The sequence below is a fragment of the Physeter macrocephalus genome, chromosome 11 (genome assembly GCF_002837175.3).
Source record: "Physeter macrocephalus isolate SW-GA chromosome 11, ASM283717v5, whole genome shotgun sequence".
NCBI lineage: Eukaryota > Metazoa > Chordata > Mammalia > Artiodactyla > Physeteridae > Physeter > Physeter macrocephalus.
The window spans coordinates 60,071,934-60,084,183 of NC_041224.1; the positions used below are offsets into that span (position 1 = coordinate 60,071,934).

General features: G+C 38.4%; 1 protein-coding gene across 13 annotated transcripts in view; it reads left to right on the forward strand.

Moving 5' to 3' along the window:
• MAP2K5 (mitogen-activated protein kinase kinase 5) overlaps positions 1-12,250 on the forward strand; it is a 281,510-nt gene that overhangs the window by 49,557 nt on the left and 219,703 nt on the right. For all 13 annotated transcript variants that reach the window (XM_055088056.1, XM_028494957.2, XM_055088057.1 and 10 more), the window contains 2 exons: positions 3,537-3,585; positions 11,049-11,113. In XM_055088056.1, the coding sequence (XP_054944031.1) occupies positions 3,537-3,585; positions 11,049-11,113 (114 nt within the window). The remainder of the gene's footprint in view (positions 1-3,536; positions 3,586-11,048; positions 11,114-12,250) is intronic.

The following is a 12,250-nucleotide window of genomic DNA, read 5'->3' on the forward strand; positions in this document are numbered from 1 at the left end:
CAGCAATCCCACTACTGGGCCTATACCCTGAGAAAACCGTAATTCAAAAAGAATCATGTACCACAATGTTCATTGCAGCACTATTTATAATAGCCAGGACATGGAAGCAACCTAAGTGTCCATTGACAGATGAATGGATAAAGAAGATGTGGCACAGATATACAATGGAATATTACTCAGCCATAAAAAGAAACAAAATTGAGTTATTTGTAGTGAGGTGGATGGACCTTTAGTCTGTCATACAGAGAGAAGTAAGTCTGAAAGAGAAAAACAAATACTGTATGCTAACACATATATATGGAATCAAAAAAATAAAATTTTTTTTTCTGAAAAACCTAAGGGTAGGACAGGATAAAGATGCAGACATAGAGAATGGACTTGAGGACATGGGGAGGGGGAAGGGTAAGCTGGGACAAAGTGAGAGAGTGGCATGGACATATATACACTACCAAATGTAAAATAGGTAGCTAGTGGGAAGCAGCCGCATAGCACCGGGAGATCAGCTCAGGGCTTTGTGACCACCTAGAGGTGTGGGATAGGGAGGATGGGAGGGAGACACAAGAGGGAGGAGATATGGGGATATATATATATGTATAGCTGATTCACTTTGTTATAAAGCAGAAAGTAACACACCATTGTAAAGCAATTATACTCCAAAAAAGTTGTTTTTAAAAAAAAAAAAGGATCCGCCTGCCAATGCAGGGGATGCGGGTTCGAGCCCTGGTCTAGGAAGATCCCACATGCCGTGGAGCAACTGTACCCGTGCACCACAGCTACTGAGTCTGCGCTCTACTACTTTTTTTTTTTCTTTTTTTTTTTTTTTTTTTGCGGTACGCGGGCCTCTCACTGTTGTGGCCTCTCCCGTTGCGGGGCACAGGCTCCGGACGCGCAGGCTCAGCGGCCATGGCTCACGGGCCCAGCCGCTCCGCGGCATGTGGGATCTTCCCGGACCAGGGCACGAACCCATGTCTCCTGCATCGGCAGGCGGACTCGCAACCACTGCGCCACCAGGGAAGCCCTGAGTCTGCGCTCTAGAGCCCACGAGCCACAACTACTGAGCCTGCGTGCATAGAGCCCGTGCTCTGCAACAAGAGAAGCCACTGCAATGAGAAGCCCACGCACCGCAACGAAGAGTAGCCCCTGCGCGCCACAACTAGAGAGAGCCCGTGTGCAACAACGAAGACCCAGTGCAGCCAATAAATAAATAAATAAAAATAAAACATTGAGTAAACTGGGGCACAAAGAAATTGCCAGGATATATAAATATAATTTTTTACCAGACAAATTTCGTAGCCAGATATTGACATAATGAATAAAATCAGTTTTTTCCTCTGTTACTCTCAAAGCATGAATTGGTCTTTGCCTTAGGTGGATATGTTTATTAAACTGAGCTTACTAATCCACATGGTGTTCCTAAACCATGATTACTGAATTCATGTCCCACTGCCAAGGCATGGCCTTTCCTAAACATTCTGGCTTTCTCCTTCTATAAAATTAGGATGATTAAATTTTCCATCTATCTACCTCTGGTGTTAAGATTGATGAAGTTGTGTTAAGGAATCACGTTTTGTTTCTTGGATGAAAGGTGTCTTGTAAATGCAATGAATCAAAATGTTATTATTTCAAGTTGCATGACATAATGGAATATCTGTGGAGAAACGTTGCCTGAGCATTGTTTGGTCATTTCTGTTTTTATAATAATTGCAAATATTAAATTGGGACCATTTATGGCAATATCAGGAGCCAAATGTTTTCCAGAAAAAAAAAGTATGTGTGTAAGACAGACAGACTTTGAACAAGGTCTGTACCTTAGTTTTCTTTATGTATCAGGAATAACTTTCCCCCACAGGGTATACCCACAGGGGGATAGTTACTGTGAGGATTAGATCAGGATACTAAGTAATAGCATTTAGCACAGTGCGTGGCACATGGTCATCACTCAGAAAATGGTAGAGGCTAATATTTTGTTTTCAACTGGACTGATCTTAGGCAGTTGTTTATTTTGGGGGGGGATGTATTTCAGCTTTAGTCCCATTCTGCAGTATTCTTAATTGCCACTTGAGTGCATGAATTCTTAGACTTGGGAGGATGTTATTAAAGTTTAGAATCATTGGCTGAAGGCATGTTTTATAAAATCTGGGGAAAGTAGAGACTAGGGCTCCATAGTTTGCATTTGACTGTAGCAGAAGTTTAAGAAGTATTTATTAAGAAAAATAATTATAACTTGGAATGGTGAGTGTGGTCAAACTTGAAGTCTGAGGTTTTCTCAAATATAACTTATTAAAGGTACCAAATTGTGTGTGTGTGTGTGTGTGTATGTGTGTGTTACTACCATATAATAACAACCAGAATAATCACTATCATTTATCAGACACTTAGTATGTGCCAAGTCATTGGGCTAGGTTCAAGAGTGGGAAGGAAATGGAATATATAGAGAGGTGAGTAAGATGTGGTATCTGTTCTCAGGGAGCTTCCAGTCTTGGGAGAGGGTGTGGTGGGAAGAAAGGTATCTACAGATAACTACCAAAGGGAGGAGAGTTTATTTGGCAGGTGGGTAGAGGGTTGGAGTAGATAGATTAAGGATAGAGTTAACAAGCTTTAAATTTCAAATTAGAACACTGGTGGGAGGAGGTATTATTTTATGCACCACTCTGCTAACTGGGTGGATGTGTACAGGTATAACTCATTATAAAGCTAGAAGGACTTCACAGCATCCTTTGGCCACTTTCCCTAAACTCATCCACATAAATGTTTACATAGTCATAAATGTCCAGAGAAGAAGATTTCCATATTTCTTACATACCTATGGAAGCTGGGTTTCATACCTACAGGAAAAGAAAGGAAAGAGAAGGCAGCTAAAATTGATTTAATACTTACTATGTGCAAGAAACAGGTGCTAGGGCTTTTTGTAATATTTAATTTTCTTGGTTACACTATAATGTTGATATTTCCCCCATTTTATAGAAAGGGGAAAGTGAGGTTCAGAGAGGATAAGTATCTTGTTCCAGAGCACACAGCTAGTGCATGCCAGGATTTATTTCTATTACACATTTTCTTCCCAGGAGCTGAATTGTAACTCTTAACTATAGTAAAAAATCAGGACTTAAATTTTTTTATCTTTTGAAGTTCTGTAATCTTTGTTTGCCATGAACATTCTAAGAGTGCATTGTTAAGTACTTGATATTTAGCAGATGACAGAGTCCACATAAAATAACCACTGTAAGGCTACTCAAAGGCAGCAGAACTAATAGCAAAAAGAGGTCTCTGCATGGTCTCAAAAAATAGTCCATACAATAGCCTAGCTTCATTATGGCAGTAGGCTTTTTTATTGCTTTAGATTACTAACGGGGTTGCAGTCCCTTACGATACCATTTGGCCAGTTACTTTAGAAAATATTTTATGTAGGGAGAAGGATGTAAAGAGTAGTGTAGTCTATGTCTACACCTAAAACAAAAGTGTGTTTTAGTCTGGAATTTTCAGTGGTGTTCAAAGGTGCTGATGAACTTGCCATTAAAAACTATGTCTTTTCTTTTCAGCTTGAAGAAGTCTTCTGCTGAACTGAAAAAAATATTAGCCAATGGCCAGGTAGGTGTCATTACATATTAAGACTATAGTAATAACTTAGTGCTGTCTAGTTTTTGTATCCATAAACTTAATAAACAGATAAAGGATCTATAAATTTCTTCTTGTCATAAATGAATTACACGGCTTAATTTGATTGGCAGAACAATTTGCAGCACGTTTTTCAAACTGTGCTAATGGGTTTCGCTCCCAGCAGATTGAAGTACCATGCACACACCCTGCTGCCAGCTCCGTGTAAAAAAAGTTAATCAGTTCTGAACAAGTGTGTCAACCCATGGGTTGTTGAAATGGCCCTGCATCCTGAGGTGACTGTTTCTTTCTTTATCTTTAGGGAGAAAAAGAGAAACTGCTACTTTCTCACCTTAGTTCCTTCTTTTGTCCTGAAACTAACACTGGCTTTTTAGGGGAACAGAGTCACAGCAGACCTTTGGCATTTAAAATTCCTGGGCTTCAGGAACCCTCAGTTTGCCTAGTTGACTGGTCATCTAAAGCAGAATGACCTACTCCAGCCAGTGAGGGATAAACAGGCCTGCAGCCCAGTTATTTCTCACTAATTTTGATTCAAGTAAATGGACACATCTGAAATAGTATAGTGCTTTTAAACATACACTGGTAAATTAAGCTACCTACAGGGTCCTCGATTCTTCAATAGCAACATAAATGCGTTTTAATGTTTGTTATAGAGGAAGCCCTTTGATAGCCTTGGAGGCAGGCGCCTGTCCATTGCGATCAAGCCTGCCTATTAGGCTCTATTGACTGAGACATCTGTGTCACCGCAAATAAAAGACTCTTATTGATTTTCTTAACTGCTGTTCACTTCCCGTCCATGTTTCGAAGGCTGAAATCTTAATTATCTCAGATGCTTATTCAGTGCCTTCACATGCTGACCTCTCCAATCCTCATTGGCATTTCATGAATCAAGTACTTGTAGTGGAGCATGTCAAGAAGACAAAGCTGGGTCCTCATGCTTGTCCTTTAATATCACCTGTAACTTTGTGGCCTAATAGATGTGCATGCCTTAAAACAAGGACTGTATGGTGGTACTTCTGGAAGCCTTACTTGTTTAGCCCGTAATCCCTTGAATACAGTTAGAAAAAGTAAGTTGATCTGATTTTGACATCTGATCATCATCTGGAGTGTGTGAATTCTAGTCCTTAACTATTCAATATATGGCTAAGGAGAATCTGGTGTTGTATGTATATGCAACATATGTATGTATGTTGTATGTATAATCTTAATGGTCCCCATATTTCATATTTATCTAATAGTACTTTTTTTTTTTTTTTTTTTTTTGCGGTACGCGGGCCTCCCTCACTGTTGTGGCCTCTCCCGTCGCGGAGCACGGGCTCCGGACGCGCAGGCTCAGCGGCCATGGCTCACGGGCCCAGCCGCTCCGCGGCATGTGGGATCTTCCCGGACCAGGGCACGAACCCATGTCCCCTGCATCGGCAGGCGGACTCGCAACCACTGCGCCACCAGGGAAGCCCTCTAATAGTACTTTTAACTTTAAGCAGCCAAAGTTTTGTTTAGATTGAGGTCCACATACATGTTCCCCTAGTGCCCTGCATGTTTTCAGAAACAGGAAGCAAAACCTGGTTGCCCTTCTCTCTCCTTCTGGTCACTGCTAAGCCCATTATTGTCCTCTTGTTCTCCCTCTTCTCCCCCCCGGAGGGAAGCATACATGGTTGTGCAGGTGTATTTCTTACATGTCTCCAGCACTTGGCGTTAACGTGACTAAAAGCTGAAATATTGAGCCTACGATATTTATGTGTCTCCAGCATGTTTGCATCCTAGTTACTAATGTAATTTATGTGTGAGTGACTAGTGTTCTTCAGCTGGAAAATATATTTCAAAATTGACATAAATTAAGAAGCTTTAACTACATTTGTTCAACCCAGGCAATGGAAAATAACCTGTCATAGATTCCTCTTTCAAAAATGAAAAACAGTTTATTTCCAGGGCAAAAAATAAACATTCTGAAATATTCCTAGTGTTCTGAACCTAGTACCATAAATATCTTAGTGGTCTTGATTAGGAGATTCTCTTTGGTGGAAGATTGTCATGGCAATGATTTTTGACACTTAAAGATTGTTTATTGCTTTCCCTTGGGAATGTGATAATCCCACATTAAACAGTATGGCATTTCCTTTCTTTTAAGGATTAGCCATTGTTATGTTTACTTTTATTCATGAAAACGAACAGTACAAAACAAAGAACTCCCACCTTTGGAAGTCTTCAGAATACCTCCTCCTCTTAATTCCTCAGTCCTTGGTGCTATCAGGTAACTAAAGAGTGAGTGAGATTGCATTGCAGGGAGGTAATGTGCACAGTTGTGGCATCAATAAATTTCTGGGCTGAACACTGACACCACTTGATATGGAAGATGTAAGTCACATTTAACGATACTTTAACACTTGAGCATAGTTTTTTATTTTAGTGGTTTATGCTCTCAAGCATTAATAATGATTTGCCTTTCCACTAGCCTCCACTTAGATTTAATAAGGAATTCATATTAATCATTAAAAGAAAGGGACATGATTCTTCAAGATAATCAAATATTGACAGGTTAGAAATAGCTTTCTGCCTGGGTTCATTGATATAGGTTATGTGATATAAATATTTATTTCTTTTCTGTCACTCAGAGTAAATGCCACCAATTGATTCAGCATTGATATAGTGTCAACAGTTCATAAGAAACATTTGACTGGCTTGTGTTTTCCGATTAGTCTCTGCTCTATAAAGTGGGATTTACTAAATCTCTCCAATTGTCTGCTCATAGAGTGTGACTGCTTTCTGAAACTATTATTGCTTCGATTTGTGAAGCAAAGGTCTGGTGATAGGACTAGTTTCTGTCAGACCTTTACATATAAAATAAGGATTAATTGAGCTTTTTAATTTTAATGATTTATAAGCAATAGGTACTGATTCTTCTTAACCCAGGCAGACAATAAACAAAGAATATTTTCTTTGCTGATCTATAATTGAATTCCATTTCATTTTCCCCATTAATTTCATTAACATTATATTAAACACTTTAAAAAGTTTAACATTTCGGGCTTCCCTGGTGGCGCAGTGGTTGCGCGTCCGCCTGCCGATGCAGGGGAGCCGGGTTCGCGCCCCGGTCTGGGAGGATCCCACATGCCGCGGAGCGGCTGGGCCCGTGAGCCATGGCCGCTGGGCCTGCGCGTCCGGAGCCTGTGCTCCGCAACGGGAGGGGCCGCAGCGGAGGGAGGCCCGCATACCACAAAAAAAAAAAAAAAAAAAAAAGTTTAACATTTCGTCTTTGGAATGGAGACATTGTTCTTCTGTGATCGCTTTGTGAGGGAGGGTTCCTTTTTTCCAGCTTAAAAAAAAAACAAATCATAAGGTATTTTTGGCAAGTTGTACTGAGAGCTATAAATCAGCACCACTGATGTGTTTTCTAGGTGTGTTTTTCCCACTTCAGTTGTAGTGCGGTATCATCTGTTTAACATTGGCCCTTGATTTGAAACTGATTAGAAATGGCCCAGTGGGTCAATTTAAAGGATTAAAAAAATGCAGTCACTCCAAGGATGTATGACTTTGACCTTTGCATCTCTGAAGTTGTCTTTCCTCTTTGTTTTTTATAATTTGTAGGAGAGGGTGACAGTTTTTTTCTATTTCTGGTAAATCAAGTATAAATGTACTGTGAAGTCACAAAACTAGAAATAACTCTAATCCTGCTTCATGTTTGGCTGTTATTTTGAGAACTTCAGATGCCTTTAAAAAACTTTCTGTGTTTAGAAAAAAAAAAAAGGAGGAGGAAGAAAAATAGTATTCGACTGTAAAGTTAGCTTTAAAGAGTGTCCTATTACCAGTATATAAAACTCTTAGATTCTTCTGGTTCGTCTCAGATCCCATACGAAGACCTAAACATAGATGAGACTGTGTAAGTCCAAACTGCATGGCACCTCCCCTCCCCGCACAGACACAACCTTTCCGCCCCCTGGGGTGTCACGTCCTTTCGCAGCCCCCACCTCTGTTTCAGCAGCAGCAGCAGAGCCTAGTGCCAGTCATCTCTCCCAGGTCATTTGCCGTTGCAGCAGTTGACACGTCATTGTAACTCTCAGGGTTTTTTCTCCCTCCTCCCTCACATCTATTATTCTGCCTTTCATTTGCTTTTTTTTTTAGTCAAAACAAGGAAACTGATTTATATTTTAAAATTATTTGGTATCTTTATTGAATAAAAACTTTCTTTTACCTCTTTTTTATCTAAAGAGCTATGTGATTTCTCTTCTTAAAAACAAATATCCTAGTTGATGAAATCGCTTTTAACTTTTGAGTGCCCTTCATTTGATTATTTTCCTTCCTATGGACCAGGGACCGTTGATGGAGAGGATGTCCCTCTGTACTTACAAATGAGATCAACTGCTAAGATAGAGCACTCAGCAGAGTAACCTGAAAGACTGAGTTCTCACCTTGGCTAGTTGCTATTTACTAGTTATATGACCCAAACGAATTGGGTTATATGTTTAAAATGTTGTAAAAGTGTGTGATTTTTATGATACTTGATCCCAGCTGTACTATTTAAATGTTGTACTTTGTAGGCTTATAAATCCCACTTTTGTATCATAATGAGTACTGTTCCTGTGCTTCATTTTGAAAAGTTGAATTAATATGCTCTTCTAAACTAAAAAGGCAGAAATGTTATTAGCTACTTGTTGATCCCTTTAATGATTTTTTTATATTTAAGATCAATTAAAGTAATCCATTTTGATTAATATACAAAATTCTCAAAATTCGTTTGTGATCAGTTTATAAGCTTGACTCTAATAGTTTTCCTTTTTAAAACCTTTTTAACGTGAATAATATTTGAATACTCTATAAAAATTGGAAGGTTCAAATAAGCAAAAAGAAAAAATATATGATATTTTTAAATAGAAAAATCTATCAATCAATTTATAGGCCAGGCAAATGTCTATATAAAACTTTAAAACAGTGTCGAAACAATTTTTTATGGATACTGTCTTTTTGAGTGACGTGGTTCTAGAACTTATTTTTTAAAACCATTTTTATCTTTATGAGACTCTTAAAATCTTTCTCATTATCTGAGGGATTCCAAATTTCCACCCTTGAATTTGCCTAAACATTGTGTTAGTGTGCGCATGCATGTGTGTGCACACACACATACCCCACGCCCCATACAACGTCCACAACATCATCCCCCATCTGTCTGGGGCGTTCAGCTTATCCCCTGCCTTTTTTTTTTTTTTTTACATCTCCCACTCCTGGTTAGGTTGGAGTGCTGGGTGGGTGGCTGCTCCACTTCTCTTTTCAACCTAGTGGGTATTAAAGTTAAAAAAGACTATGGTGTTGGGATTATAGTGGTTGAAGCTGCTCAGAGACCTGCCCCTTTGCCTTTACTGCCTCCAACAAAATACCACAAAATCAAGCCCCCTCCGAAGTCCTAGGTCTCTCACAGTATATCATTGGAATGTATAATATCAATGAGTCTTATGTTTATATTTTTGTAAGAGGAAACGACTGGTCCTTTTACCTGGAGTGGTGGAGGTGGAGGGAATGTAATCACAGGTTGTGACCTCTCCAGAGCCTGGATCTTATAGCTACATCCTGCTTACCCTTAAATTTCAGTGCCACCAATTCAGAATTTGTAGATGTTGAGCGAGTAAAATTTCTCCTAGAAATTTACTTCAGGCTGTGATGAGGGTGCAGCTTGTTAAGCAAGTTAATAGTACAAATTAGGTTGTTAGAGTCATGTTTGGACTACCTTGAGGAATGTTTTCAAGGAATTAGCCTATTTATACCTGCCAATAGATACTGCTATTTACATATGTATCTCTTATACCCTTTGATCAAATCAAACCCAGTAGCAACTCTGCTAGTTTACTTAGTATCTCAACTTGATGTGCTCCTTTTCTTCATGCTGTTTTAAAATTTGTTTTTTGGTCCAGAATAATGAGATTTTATTTTCTTTCTTCATGCCACATATAACGAAGAACAGAATTTCCCTCAAACCGGGAAATTGTTGCCAATTTTTCTGACCTGTCTGTCTTTTGCCTCTGACCCTAAATATAGTAACTAGCTAATAGCAAATTAAGTCAGTTAGGTTTTACTACAATTAAATGGGGTGCTGAATTGGCCTTTATACATTAATCTGTCAATGTTCTTTTAGGGTTTGGCAGAATGGCTTGGAAAGGAAGCTGTTTCTGTTACCTGCACTATGTTCCTAATTATCACAGCTCTCTGAAGCTTCAACCTCAGAAATGTATAGACAAAAATATTTCCCTTGATAAATGGAACCTTGCTTTATTCCATTGGTGGAAGTTCAGAGTAGAGCAGAGTATTTAAAGCTTTACTATAATGGTCTGAAAGCAAACTATTTTTTTCCAGGTGATATTGAATTAAAAACTCCATCCATTTTCTGGCCATGCAAGGCAGTGCAATTCCCTGGAAATTGATTTTTTTTCAGGGCTTACTATGGCTTTTCCCGAGCTTTAGCTATATGGAAAATAACACCTTTATTGAATCCACTTAGTGAATAAAGTTGGCAGTTAATTTTTAAGCAACTGGACCAGTGTGTAGAAAATTACTGAATGTCTCAAATAGAATCTGACTAGTCTTAAAATCATTTGATAAATAATTATTTAGGGAGTTCTTTCAAACTCTAAAACATTATTTTTTGGGTACTAAAATAGTTCACTTCTATTCACGATTCAAATGAGAGTAGTATTTATGATATAAGAGTTTTACAGAACCTGGGAAAATGCACATACTGTTTTATATAATAAATTACAAAAATGACTTTATATGAATCACATGCCTATCTATTTTCCTTTTATGCGTTATAATATTTGACTATATGTGCATTTTAAAGTGCATTGATTTAGCACTTTTCCATGAACATAATATTTCTACCCAGCTATTGCTGTGTACTAATTTATCATTTTCAAAAAAAGGCTATATCTACTCTAGGAAAATCATTAACATTATTCAGTTAGTTTGTTTAATGTTAATTAGAGGGTCACTTGAGGAGTTTTCAGGGGCTGATTTATTTACAAATTGTGCATTGGATTACTAGAAGTGTGTGTGTGTGTGTGTGTGTGTGTGTGTGTGTTTTCTTGCCAAGTTTGACTTTGGTTATGTGAAGTGCTGTTTGGCAGTGGTTATGTAGTGCTGGAGACTGTGTTCTTATCAGTATCTCTGACCTGACCCTTTTGAGCTATGTTATATCATTCCATTTTGACACCTTTTATCAAACTTTAATGAAATGACCCAGGCAAACAAATTGTCATTAAACTTTCCATCACTTTGTCCCTTGGTATCGTCTTTTATAAATTGGACAGCAAATGTTGTATTGATCTTCTTCTTCTTGCAGCTGAACTTGAAATGACCCAGACTGCTTGTTGTTTATGGCCCAGAGTTGCTTTTCCTTGACATTTCCATCCACAGCATGACACCCTTTTTGTTTTTCTCTCTTTCCTGTGGAGATGAATGAACAAGACATACGATATCGAGACACTCTTGGTCATGGCAACGGAGGCACAGTCTACAAGTGAGTAGTCAATTTTGTTTAAACTTTCTATCCACTTTTGCCAAATGTGGGTATCCAAGTTCTCCATGGCAAAGATTTGTAAATGACCACCAGTGCTTAGATTTTATTTCCACATTTGACTCCAAAATTCTGCAAGGAATCTATTTTCTCAGGAATTGCTTAGAAAAGTGCATTTATATTGCCTTTTTAATATTTCTGAGTTTGCATCTCTACTGGGTGAGCATTTAATAGTCCATCATTAGCAAGTATACCTTTAACCAGCCTGAAGTTTAATGTATTTTTTTCCTTCGCTCTTTAACACCGTTATTATTATTTTTTTTAACTTGCTAGCACCCTATGCTAGTCCCCTGCCTGTGTACAGCTATGCCCAGTGGAAGACAAACCTTATAAATACCATTGCTTTGCCCTGTGTCAACACTCAGTTATTAAAAAGCCTTCTTCCTGTTGTGTTTCCTTCTCTCCTCACCCTACTCCCTGAGAGAATTTCTACACATTGATGAATATGTTAAGTTATAAAATTCTCCCAAATTCCAATTGCAGTGATCTTACCCTAAAGAAGTGTTCATTTTCATATTAAAAAATGCTAACCATAAAAAATAGTTCTCTCAACAGGGAAGTCTTTCTTGTGCAGTAGTGCAAAGTTTAAACTACATAATGTATGTCTGGTACTTAATAGTCTGCAATGGTGTATGAAAAATATTCCACTAGGAATTAAAAAATCCATACCCTGTAAGAAAGCCCTGAGGGAGTAATAAAGCTTTCCTCCAGAGAGCTGTTTTCCATATATACACTAACCCTGTATCACATTATGATTGTGTTTTTACCTTAGATGTTTTACTATTGATATTAATATATATTTTCAAAGTTGTAAATTATTTAATTTATGTTTAACTGGTTACTGATTTTCTTAGAATTTTAAGTTCTTACTAATGATGTGAATACAGATAAAAATTGCCCTGTTGCCAAATCGCCCTGTTGCCCATGAATGTGAAAGGTCACATCCTAAAATTCCAGAACATCCTCCACACAGATGCAGCGTTGGCATAGAATCAGATTTCTGAGGGTTAGAAGCTCCTTCAAAGTTATCTGATCCAGTCCCCCACCCAGGGCTTCAGCCCTCTCTGTAGATAGAGCCAG